At 37.4% G+C, this 13,352-nt stretch overlaps 1 protein-coding gene across 8 annotated transcripts in view; it reads right to left on the bottom strand.

Moving 5' to 3' along the window:
• Window positions 1–13,352, bottom strand: part of HMCN1 (hemicentin 1) — a 507,647-nt gene that overhangs the window by 269,784 nt on the left and 224,511 nt on the right. For 7 of the 8 annotated variants that reach the window (XR_014266656.1, XM_082472452.1, XM_082472453.1 and 4 more), the window contains 3 exons: window positions 5,116–5,257; window positions 3,900–4,027; window positions 1,538–1,651 (listed from right to left, as the gene is read on the bottom strand). Coding sequence is in view for 7 of the 8 variants with exons in the window: in XM_082472452.1 (XP_082328578.1) it covers window positions 1,538–1,651; window positions 3,900–4,027; window positions 5,116–5,257 (384 nt within the window). In the remaining variant the exon portion in view is untranslated. Of the gene's footprint in view, window positions 1–1,537; window positions 1,652–3,899; window positions 4,028–5,108; window positions 5,258–13,352 lie in introns of all 8 variants that reach the window. The other variant, XM_082472457.1, reaches the window with a different exon arrangement.

Genomic DNA, 13,352 nt, shown 5'->3' on the forward strand with positions numbered 1-13,352 from the left:
TGTCAGTGCTTAATGCCCACATGCTAGCTCTGTTGGTGCATAACTCGAACAGAGAAATGGGATATGATTTACTAGGCGCACTGAACTCCAATGTCTCTGGTTGAGAAAAGAAACTACTAGGCAGTCAATTCTAGAATCTTCCATGGTGGTAGCTGCACAGCTCCCTAACTCCTCATTCACCTCCCAAGCCATTTGTGGGACCAAAGCTGACATACAGACTATTCAGGAGAGTAGCACCTACTTGGGAGAATAAAAGACTTTCTCTCTGTGACTCAGCTATTTACAGGCAGAGAAATCAGCAGGTTCCATTACTTTAAAGATTTTTTTTATTATTAACATAAACTACTGATTGATATTTTTCTGGATTTATTTAATTAAGATGTGCGTTTGAAACTTTTATCTACTTCATTTGTAAGTTAAAGATTTAAGTTTTTCAAATAAGGAAAATTAGTTTTTGTTGACTGAAACCTAATTAAGAAGCAAATCGAGAAATGTTTTCTTTTCAGAGAAAACACGAAGACTAAATCATTTAACATGGAAAACTATGAAAATGACATTATCTTCTAGTTTCCCTCCCTGTTTTAGATTTGTATTATTGAAAAGTATTTGTTTTCTACATAAGGCCTTTCCTTTTCACCTCGTGTTCCCTAAGAGTTTGAACCCGAGGTGAATTCACAATTTTGTAATTATGACATCAACCTGTTGCTATGGGAATGTCTGTGATTTAACAAACAGAATCATAACAATAGTGCTTTGTACTATTTAGCATTTTTCATCTGAAGATTAAAGAGTATTTTGCAAACAGCATCTCAATAATCCTAGCAACCTCCCTCTTAGGGTGTTTGTGGGGATTTTTCTTTCTCATAGATTGGAAAAACTGAGAGAAAAACAGAAGCAGCACATTTTATACAGATATCTACTGTCAGCATTTGAGCCTAGACCAGGACCCAAGGACATTCTCACCAAGGACAAGCAGCACATTATGGTTATTTTATTACAGAATCACAGAGGTAGAATCTTTATATCACAAATAGAGGCAGATAATTTCTATACTTGATATAAACAGCTGCCATGCAATGATGAAGCTGACCACAAAATACGTTTGTCTTTCAGTCAAATGTCATTCAACTGTAATTTTCGAGGTATGTCTTTATTTGAGCACTTTATAGAAAGCGTGCTAATTGTGAGAGCCTAAGCAAAGTCAACTGAAATAAGTGAAGCTATTTTAAACATTAACTGAGTATTCTTGGACAATTTTCTACAGGAAACAATCCTAAACTAATAAAGAGAATGTTCAGCTGGATTAGCAAAGGCGAAGTTTTCCTGCTTAGATTTTCACGGTCCTATAATCCACACCAGATGTCAAGTGCTGAAATTCAGAGTGCAGAATTTTGAACTATCGTCTCTAGTGAGACCATAAACACATTTTATGGGGCTGCTAAGTCACACACCAAAACAAATTTTTAACAAATCATTTTTATCTAAAAGAGAAAACAACACTAAGTGAACCGGACATGAACATACTTAAGAAATGTACCTTTGAACCATTTAACCTGAGGTGGAGGAACACCAGACGTTTTACATTCCATAACTGTTGTATCCCCAAGGGCAACCAAGAGCTCACTCTGAATTACGATCAACTTCGGGGCTTCTGAAAACAACAAACATGCAAATAATTAATGTCTAGCACAATGCCACTTACACCTTGTTTATGTTTACTAAATGAACCAATAAAAAAAAACTATTATTATTTATGTGCTTGTGGCTATCTCAGTTTTTACAAACAGAAATAAACTCATGATGTATATGCACACAGATGTGTGTGATGAAAAGATCATCTATAAGGCCAAAAGAACATTAGGAAAAAATAATTCTGATGAAACAGTGTCCAAAAATTTAGGAAATTAATTGATGCACATTTTCTAGGTGATGCACATTTCAATTAATCGATGCACATTTTCTACGTGATTTTAAGGATATTCATGTCTATCTACAGAGAGACAGTTGTAGTCTAAGGCTAAAATTTGCATCTATAAAAAGTAGAATCTCCCACTTTTAACTCTATTTTTCCCTTTGATGTTAAATACAGACATTCTCTAAGTTTCTTTCCTTAGCTCTGTTTGATTCACCCCTTTGCCTAATGCTTTAGTTCATGCACATATTTTTTTCTTAACTGAACATTTTAGGACTTCCTAACTTCAATTGAGGTAGTTTTAAACAAAGCCAAGAGTTAATTTCTCAAAGATCATGTTACTCCTTGGCTAGAAAACTTTGGTGATTGCATTTCATAATTCCCTAGTTTGGCTTTCAAAAATCATAAACTGGTGCATGGCTTTCTTTTGAACTTCACGCTCCATTACACTTCCTTACTTATCACAAGGTATGGAGCTACACTGGTAGTCCAAAACATGCACTATTCCCTCCCATCTTCCTGCTTTTGCTAAAGTTTTTTTCCTCTGCCTGAAATGCCCTTTGCCACAACTCTTCAAATCCCACTCATTCTTCCAGGCTGAGCTTAAATCCTATCTCCTTTAAGAAGTGTTTGCAAATTCCCCAGTCAGAATTAATCTTCCCCTCCACCAACCTTCCACTTTTGTACTTATTTGTCTGCCTTATTATATTTATTTACATATATCCACTCCCATTAATCACGCTCTTGAAAAGTAAGGACCTCATGACATACATTTTTTATTTTACATTCCACAGTCTCTAGCACAGCATTTTACATACTTTGGGTGATTACTAAGTTAAATAAATGGGTGAAATATTTTGGTTTCTTTGTGAATGAACCAAAATTCATTTCTGCGATGCAGAATCTGTTTCAGCCCCCATTCCCAACTGTTTGTTCCCTCTCCACATGGCTGTTCTATGAACGTTTTTAATTGTCATCTCTAAATCTGAGCCCATCTTCCCTTCTAAACTTATTCACCACGTGCCTTCCTCATTTCTATAAATGAGACTTCTTCCCAGGCTTTTAGGTCCAGTATTTGTGACATTTTTGTTACCTCCTTCATCTATACACACCATCTACAATTCTCAATCTTTATTGTGGCTCTTTTACACTCCTTCCTCTCCACTGCCAATTTTACTACCTTACTATGAATGATGAAGAAAAATGAGAGAAAGGGTGGATTGCTAGTCATTAATTATTCACAGTTTACAAAATGACACTGAGCATATAATGCCCTTGTCCTTTATTTGTCTAAGAAAGACCAAAGTAAAAGAAATATTCTATTCTATATTACATATTCTTAGAATATACAATTATGTATTATAATAGATTCGATTACATTATATATGTTAGAATGTATTATATTCTACTATATTATGGAATATTATATTATAAAATAGTTGTCATAAAGTATATCTTCAATAAATGTCTGAGTTTGGAGGGGAAAAACTGAAGATGAAAAGCAAAAAGTAATATCTAGATAAGTGACAGAGATGTTGTAAATATTTAATTATAACAGAAATATTATAAAGGTTCATATGTATAAATATATTTATACATATATATAAATTCATATATATATGAACATAAGTGGAAAATGTAAAATGAAAGTTGAGGTAAACTAGGAAGGATACAGAATTTATTAATTTGTAAGTAAAATATTACAAAGAACAGATGAATCATGGAAGGATAGAACTCTGTGGACATTCTGGAACTCTTCCATAATCTGGAAGCTTCCTTGATTTCTGTTGATTACCAAAGCTATTCACCCCCTGAACTTTTAACTTAAATTAGTTACAATATTGCTTTAATCAATGTGTGAAACAAACAATAAATTATACAACTGGGTATAACTCATTCCTAATATTAATTTTCAAAAAAGTACTTTTACATTGCTTGATATGACATTCATACTATTTGTACTGCCTTTTAAACTGATTATACTTGCCAGTGTATCTGAGGGTAGAAGTCTGTTTATCCATCCCAGCTGAATTACTTGCCAGGCAACCATAGATCCCTGCATCTTTGGGAACTGCATTTTTGATAAATAAGGTACCTTCTGAGGTCATCCTATACCTACAGATAAAAAGCAAATAAAATTGAAAATACTCTAATAATAGTATCAAGGAACTATAGCACCTTCCTTTCAAATATTTTAGAGTTATGTTTGTGGTGCTGATTGCAGAAATGATTAACACCATCATTTCATAAGCAGAAATGTATAAAGATAATAACAATAGGTCCCACATATCTAGTACTTGCCATGTATTAGGGCTGCTCTAGTAGCTTTACATTTATCAATGTTTTAAATCTTCCTAACAACCCAATGAGTTAGATACTATTATCTCTGTTATACAGATGAGCAAAGAGGTTATACAACTTGCCCGGAGTCAGGGTTAGTAAAGGGAAGAAGTGGAATTTGCACCCAGGCAATCTTGCTCTGTGTGAACTTCTCAGCTAAACAGTTCCTCAAAATGAAAACCTGAGAGATGCAATGCCTCCCATCTCAAGTCAGTCTTGTGAAGAGACCAGGAATGGAATCTGGCTCACACCTAAGCCCTTCTCCTCCTGCCAAACCCAGAGTAATGGAAGCCCGATGGCTGGAAACTTCATTGCTTATGCCCCTCGTGTTCAGTACTCTCTTTGAGCATGAGAGGATTCATTTTCTTTTCAAAGCATCCAGCAGAATGTACGATAGTATGGCAACAGTGAGCAGGAGTTACGAACAATGTCTGCATACACTTTCATTAGAGCTACTGTTCTGTCCTTTGTCTCTCCCTCTCTCTTCTGTTAAATCTCAGGACCAAACCTCTAGCAGACGGGTTAAAACTACACATTACTTTACCCACAGAAAGTCCATTATCCCCATTTCAATTATTCAAGGTAAACCAACTGTTACAGTGTTACGTTTGCAAAGCAAAGTATTAGGAAGCACTTAGTCCCAGCTATTGAATTCAAGACTTAAGAACCTCAAACTCTATACATTTATACATTCATCATTTATTATTTTACTGACATTTCCTGGCCTATTGAGAAAATCTAAAGCTGTGGATTTGGGTCAAATCTCCCTTAACCTTAGGGACTTGGTCAGATTAGTATTGTCCAGAAATTTCACCAACTTCTCTCACTCAGTAAAAACAAAGAACATGATACAAACCCAGTACCTGTGTGACCCCACAATAAACATATCATTCATGGTCCAGGTGATCTTTGGTTTGGGATAACCTGTTGCAGAACACATGATGGAGACCTCAGATCCACCTGTAAAAGACTGATTTTTGGGCATCACAGTGACTTTGGGCGGTTCTGCAGATAAAAGGAAACACACAGAGTGAAATGTCAATGATGTTAGCAGATTTGCAGGCTTCTCACTGTCACCCCTTTACTTTTAAAAATACATTTATTTGTTTATTTAGTTATTTTGCACTTTCAGGAGTGTACAAAACTGGAGTCTGCTCCTTCCACTCCCCCAGAGCTCCTCCTCTCCCTGAAAGACCGATGCAGGCTGTGGCTGGGCACCCAAAACCTGACTCCGCACCCCACAGGCCCAGGCAGGACCACAGAGGGCCTCATCTCTGGCCATTCATCCCAAGGCCTTGCAGCCCAGCCCAGCCCAGCCCTGTCAGCCGATCTGGAGCCCCAGGCCTGCTCCTACTCCTGGATCTTGCAGGCATGACAGTGGGCAAGGATTTGCCTTCAGAGCTTGGTGAGGGTCTGGCACACTTTCCTTTGAGGGGACATCAGGGGCCTGGGTCTGAGGCCAATGACAGAAAGAGGCTTCCACTTGATGGGGCCTGAATGCAAGGGGGAGAGCAGCCGGGCTACTGTGACATAGTATTATTTGGCAGCCAGGGCTGGGGTCCCTCTGTCCATTCTCTAGCCAGGTCCTGCCCTCAGCTCCTGACCCAACCCATGGCCTCAGCTACTGGGCTGGCTGGGCACCAGGCCCTGCAGTGGCCCCGTTTTTCTGGGGTATCTTGGACGTGCAGGAGAAGGTGGTCTTCAAGGTGGTCCTTGGGACTTGGATGTTCCCAAGCTCATGGCAGCTGGTGTCCGTGAGGTTGGGAACATCCAGGCATCCAGCACCTTCATCGTGACCATTCCTGAGGTGAAGAGCTTCCTCTTGGGGTTGCAGAAGGAGAAGGTAGAATATAACACAGAGGTGAGGGGCAACCAGACTTAGATCACCAGGTAGAAGGCCCCTCTCTTGAAAGGCAGCAGGTCCTATTGTCGTTCTGCACGCCCTCAGGGTAGAGTCACACTTCAAGGTTCTCTCTGACCACGCCCAAGCCCACGTGTGCCATCATGGTCCTGGTACTTTGTTAGTTGATGATAGAAGAAATTTTCACAAATTAAGGTATGGGGAATTCATCCTAGTTTATACATGATTTGGCTTGAACTTTATGCTAATTAGAACAGCCTGTCTATGTGCTGTCAAGCATGCATTGTACATGGGCTTTAACCATTAAAGAATGTATTTAAAAAGTAAAAATGGAGTAACTGTGGTTCAAGCATTCAAAACGGAGCCAGGTGGCCATTGTGGGTGTGGTTTCAGACACGCTCCTGCATCACTGAGAACTTGAATTTTCTGAACTGTGTCAAACTCAAGGACACCACCAACTGTTCTCAAAACAACATCTGCTAGCAGTTGCCTGCTGCAACCTTATGGTCTCAAGGTCTCCCCTTATAACTATGCAACCATTCAGTCCCCAAACAATCCTTGCTTAACAAGCACCCTTTCTTCTTGCCGGTTCTAATCCTAATTCTTGACAAACAACTTATGCAACTTTGTGGGTTTTGCCTATGTAAGCCTCCCTCATTTTGTTTGTTCAGGCAGAACACAATTCAAGTGCTTCCTGAATCTGTGTCTCCAGGGCTACAGTCCTCAGTTTGGCTTGAATAAAACTCTTCTCTATTCCTATTATAGACTGTTTACTGATTATTTGCATTGGCAATGAAGATGCCCCAAGGTACACATGATCAGGCCCATGCATCCTATGAAGAACAGCTCCTGCTTGGCAATCTGCATTCGGGAAGGGCCTCCATGAGACCATGATGCCCAGGATGCCCTGGTGGTTAGAGATGATGACACAGGGGTGGTCCACCTCCAGCTTCTGGCGGCCCTTAATCTCAAAGTGAATGCAGTATATGTACTTGAAGGACTGGATGAGCCCACGGACGATGCTCACATTCTCCACTATCTGGCCATGGCGACACAGCAGGCAGGTGACCGTGGCCACGGTGACGACCATAAAGCAGAGCACGCAGTACAGGGTGACCTTGGCTTAGAACTTGGCCATGCAGCTCAGCGGCACAAGCAGCAACAGCTGCAGCAGTGTGCAGTCAGCCACGGCCAGAGTTCCACGGCCAAGGCCGCGCTGGGATCATGCATGTACGGCGGCCCCCTTGGAGCCTCGATGGCACTGGCCTCAGGCTCCCTCCTTGGGCTCTGGCTGGAGAGGAGCTCTTTGGATAACCCCTATCAGGGATCTGGTCCAATCCGTGCAAGAGAGAAACCAAAAGTAATGAAAGCACGGGAGGTAAATTGCTTTTGAGAGTAGAATGAATCTGATCCCAATGTTGTGTTTCTGCATCTCCACTGGTTACTATGGGGCCCCTGGCTACTTTGCTCCCACTAGCTGACTACTGGTTTCCATCTGCTCATCTGGAACTTCAATATAAACGTGTTTTCAGGCAAAGTCTCTATACTGGGTCTTTTGCCTCTTTCTATCTAGTGAACATAGGTTTGGAGCCAATCTTGTCCTGACTGCTGCCTGTTTTGTTTGAGTTGCTCTTTCCCTTTTTATTTGTTTGATGATAAGTTTGTTGAGGTCGAGACCATGTCTTTCTTATTATTCCATATCCCAATATATTCCACAGTACATAACATCTCTTTCATGTTATGCAGTGACTTGCAAATGAAAGACACTTAAAGCCATTGATGGAATACAGGTCATTCCTAAAAGGTAACTTGGCTCTGAGAATTTTTATGCCTGCCGGCCTCTGGAGATCCTGCGATACTATCATTTGCCTCATGCCCATGGATTCATAGGACCTCAACTTAGAAAATATCAAAGTGCCTATTGCATTCCACTTCTATGGCAGAAAAAAGACTTTTGAAAATGAAATATTAAATCAGAAATTTATCTTCAAAAAGGATACAAGAATTCTCTGGGGTAGCTGGGATGTTGATATATCTGGTCTAATCAATTATATGTTTTACATCTATACTACTACAGAGTAAGAATTAATCATCAAAGAAGGTACCATCAAAGAAATATTTAATCATTTTCTTTCTCTTTAAAGCCTATTTTTTAATTTTATTGAAGTATAATTTACTCATAATATTATAATAACTTCAGGTGTATAACATAGTGATCAGTTATTTATATAGATTAGGCACCATACAAAATTGTTATAATATTGACTATATTCCCTGTGCTGTACATTATATACCTGTGACTTATTTATTTTATAACTGGTAGTTTAAATAATTTACTTAGTGTAAATATCCCCCACTCAATCAGCTAGAAATAAATTCATTTCCACAATTTTTGAAATAGATGTCATGAGCATTAACAAAACTAAATTAATTGAATAATGTGCTTTTTGCGCAATTATTATGTTCCAGGCTCTGTGCTAACTTATAGGGATACACTGATGAGCCAAACAGACATGGTGTCAGCTTTCCACTCAACTGGGTTTTTACTATAAATGAAATTGAGAATTCAGTTAGTCAGTTAGATCTGGATATATTTATGATGTACCTTTATTATAAGTTAGTCTGCAAACTGTGGTTTGGTTTCACTGAGAGGAATCCCCAAACATTTGAAAGAGATACAAATGGTGCCGCTGAAGTGGGCAGCTAAAGAATGGAACAAACCTAATTAGTGCCTAATTGCTAGCAGCTTATAATCGCCCTTCTTTTTTCTCCTGTTTACATTGTGTTTTTCAAATACTGTTTGCCTTTGAAGTTAATGTTTAAAGGGTTTTTCCAGCCGGTGGACTTGGTTGATAGCCTCATTATTCCATGGTTTCTTCTTGGTGAACATAGGGCTAGAGAAATGTGTGAGGTCAAGGGCAGATTGGCCATGGCCAGTAAGTTCAAATTGTGATTGCATCTGGAGTCCATCAATTCTGAAATGCTGGAGTACTACACATGATGTGGGGATGCTGCAGACAACCTTCAGGGGAAGAGGTGGAAAAAAATGAACAGTTGTTTCTCTTCGGAATTTTTTGAATACCTACATTTATTCCCACCTTCCTAAAACAAAAGGTTTTTCACGTCTACCTCATTTTGACATAGGATTGCTGCAAAGATTCGGCAGCTCTTGGGGTTTCTGTCTAAACATGATGCCTTCCAATGGCGTCTGCCAGAATTGGTTTGGCAAATCTCCCAGCGAGAATCCCACTGGTAGGCTCTGTAGTTCAGATATTAAAGTGAAAATAAATGTCAGTTACCCAAGCCAGGATGTAGAGAGCTAGGAGGTCATTTCTCAAATAACGCCTGGGTATAGGGTGCTGCTCAGGGTCATGAAATAAGTCTGTGTGCAACATACAGATGGGATGACATCATCCCACAGAAGGTGAGAAATTTACCACTGCTCTGGAAAGAATATTTCTCCTGATGATAAGAAAATTAGAAAGGACATGAACAAACACAGGGAAGCATAATGGGATTTCAACCAAATAACAGTTGAATAAAGATGATCAGAATGATTCAGACTTTACTTGATTAGGTTAAATAAGGATATAATAGACCTCACTATAATTATTTCAACTGTTAGATTTCTTTTAATCCCTAGAAAAAAGCTCAACTTGTTTTTAAAAAGTAGTTGTAATGGAGCAAGAACAAGGTATTGAAGAACCATAGTTCAACTCCATCAAAGTCCAGAGTCTAATTTTAGGCTTTAAGGAAAAGTAATCCATTCTCAGTTGGTTTTCAGTCTCATTTCAGCATCACAATCATCACCATTATCATCACCACCACCAACACTAACCATCTGCACCACCATCATAAATAACAACTTGCTGTTCATTAGCCAAAGCAATGGGAACATGGCACTCTATTAGGTATTAAGGCATTAATTCATTCTTTATATTTGAACCATAACGAAAGAAAAATATGTGAGTTTTTATAATTCGTCACCAATGATTTTAAAATGTTAAACATAAATTAGGATACTAAGAATAAAAAATACTACTTTAAGACTTAGGTGTCTTTACATAGCATTAATGCTAAGGTTGCAAAATGCATTATAAGAGAGCATGAAAACAGCCATTGCTCTGACTACAAAGACCAAGGAAGATAAAATCTCACCTAACTCTTAAAAATCTCCAACATCACCTTCATACGCAAGAGGCATATTTCCTGTTAGTCAGGTCATTTGGGTCTGATTTGTTGCTGCTATGCCTCTGGTAGGAAACTCTCAAAGACAAGACCTAAGGCCTTTTTCTTCAAGGTGATTTAATTACCATCAACAAATTAATCAGACAATGGTAATGATTTGAATTACTTAAGCAATAATTTAAAATATTTTTCAGCACTGGTATATTTACAGTACTTGGGCAAACTTCTTTGGGTTTTCATTCTTTCACAAAACAAACAGTTATTGAGTACCTACTGTATTTCTGACACTTTATGACCTCAAAGATCTCACAGAATATTGTATACAAAGACATATTATGTACAATTAGGAATTAAATCTCTTTCTAGTAGTCAGTTCATTGAAATAGAAAGGTGGGCAGAAGTTACTGAGTATTTATGTGCCAAGAATCTAACTCTAGACCCCTCATTTATTTTTCTCAATAACCCTATGAAGTATTACTGCCATTTTACAGATAAAAAACCAAAATGGTTAAATAATCCATGGTATCTGGTTTATACTTCAATGGAGATAATAATGGTATCTATACACTAATATGTATAAAATAGATAACTATTAAGAACCTGCTGTATAAAAAAAAATTAAAATTAAATTAAAAAAAAATCAAGATGAGTGTTTTTACCTTTGTGTAAAAAAAAATAATAATAATGGTATCTAACTCATAGGGTCATTGTGGATTAGCTAAACTAATATACATAAAACACTTAAAAAATTCCTGGCACATAGTAGGCACTATGTAATTTTTGCCATTATATTCCATTATATGGTAAAGTATGACAAAGAATGATAAAATAAGTATACAGTATTTACAATATATGTGTACAAATGTATTATCTAGACATTTACACATGAAACTTGATCACAATTCTCACACTTGCATATAGTATTTAGGTTACACATCCTAGTAATAAATAATACTTATTATATATTATTCGATTCTTCTGAAATTTGAGATGTTTCTAGACACTCAAAATGTATTAGAAATTTCAATAAAAACAGATAAATTTAGTTTTACTGATGGAAAAAAAACACACCAATACCTATGTCACCTGGCACATGTTAAAAAAGAGTTATGATGATGTAATGAACATATGGTTCTGATAATATCAATTTCATTCTTAGTGAAGTAATTCTGGTCATTAGGGACTTACTTCATCAATCAGTTTGAAAACTATTTCCTTTTTTGTTGCAAAATTCTCTCTAGTGACCTAGACTAATTAGTGACAGACATCTACCCTTTCCTGACACCACAGAAGACAAATAAATACTTCTCATGTTCATACAGACATAGAAGGAGGAAAGGAGGCTTTGTCTGGCCCTTTGCGTTCCATGTGGCAGCATGTGATTATGGAAGAAATGTCAGCTCTACACTGAATATGCTCAAATTTAACCAGGACACCTGTGTTCATCTTCAGCTTCAAAAATCATCCTCATAAAGGAGCAGTCAATGGAATCAACGGAAGATAGTCTGTTTTAAACAAAACTTTAAGGTCACATCATGTAAATAAATACCACTACACTTATTCTGATTTTTACTCCTAAGCCTGACCAATACAAGCATTTGGAAATTTAGCGGCCACTGTGCCACCTTAAAAGTGATAAATTGTTTTAGCCGATTTCACAAAATTTTGCAAAACTCACCTGACAGAATTCCTAAATTAGGGTGAACTAGTTTAAACACTACTTCAAAAATAATATCTGTATAAATTTTTTCACCAGGTAATTATCAGATTTTGTTGTAAAATATGGTTTTAAATGTAAGCAGTCATATGCTGGCATGTGCTATAACAGGAAAAGAAAGTACTTATATAATGAAATCTAAAATTGTTGACGTGATTCAAATAAGCCATTGAAGTTAACATGGAAACATGAAAGACAAGGTTCGTGACCCCAATTTTCCTTATAGTCTGCTATTGTTACTTTGAGGTCCATTCAGCAATTAAGGAGCACACATCCATTGGGTACAACTGTGTTTTTCTCTCTGTGCAAGGCATTATGATTTTTTTTAAAAAAAGGGCAATAAGTATCACACAGTGTATATAATATGATTGGGGAAAAACAACTAGACACATGAAATTGATCATGACTAAGTGCAGGCTTGTGTGGCAAAAAGTAAATAAAAGTTCTACAGGATACCAGAAAAAAGAAACCAACAATTTTCAGAAAGGAGGTGGTTTATGAGAGGGGCTTAGCATTATAGGTAGGATATAGGTAGGGAACATTAAAGTCCAACAACTCTATGAGCTAAGTCACAGAACTGGAATGAGAATGAAGTACTTTGGAGGCAGTCAGAACGCCCCTGTGACTCAAGTATGAGAAGTGGAGTTGGGGTAAATTATGGAGGGATGGAAAATAACAGGGCAGGGGCTAGAGTTGAAGCACTAGGAAACAGAAATTCACTGAAGGTACAATGAACATGGAGCTTGACAGAAAACATTTAGTGGCCATCAAAAACTCAATTCTGAAGACTGATAACAGGATATGTGTAGTACCTATCCATCTTTTTGAGAAATTTAATACAAAGAAAATTCAAACCTCATATATGGACACCAAAAATTATTTGCCTGATACTACTCTGACATATAAAATTTAGCAGCATCAGTAATATTTTATGGACAAAAGAATTATCTACCGGTTTCTCTACTTTTAATCAATAATTAGAGGTGAAGCCTTAACAGCAAGTTCAAGTATGCAGTTATCCATATTAAGGAAACATGAATGATGGAAAAATATATGAATATCTAATTATTTTAAGGTAAACAGTTTTCTTGTATTGAAAGGAAACATTTTTATTTCTTTTTGCTTATCCATACATGGTTTTATGTGGATCAAGGGTGAAGATCAAATGTTGAAAGTATTATGAAAGAGTCAGCTCGTGGAGGACTGAGGGGTGTAAATTTTATTCTGGGGTAATTAGGAAACCACAAAAAGGGTTTGACTAGATGGATACAAAGCAATATTTAGGGAAATTTCACCTGATGGTACTATGGAGTAGAGTGGGGCAACAAAATCAG

Source organism: Balaenoptera physalus (genome assembly GCF_965194825.1).
Source record: "Balaenoptera physalus genome assembly, chromosome: 1".
NCBI lineage: Eukaryota > Metazoa > Chordata > Mammalia > Artiodactyla > Balaenopteridae > Balaenoptera > Balaenoptera physalus.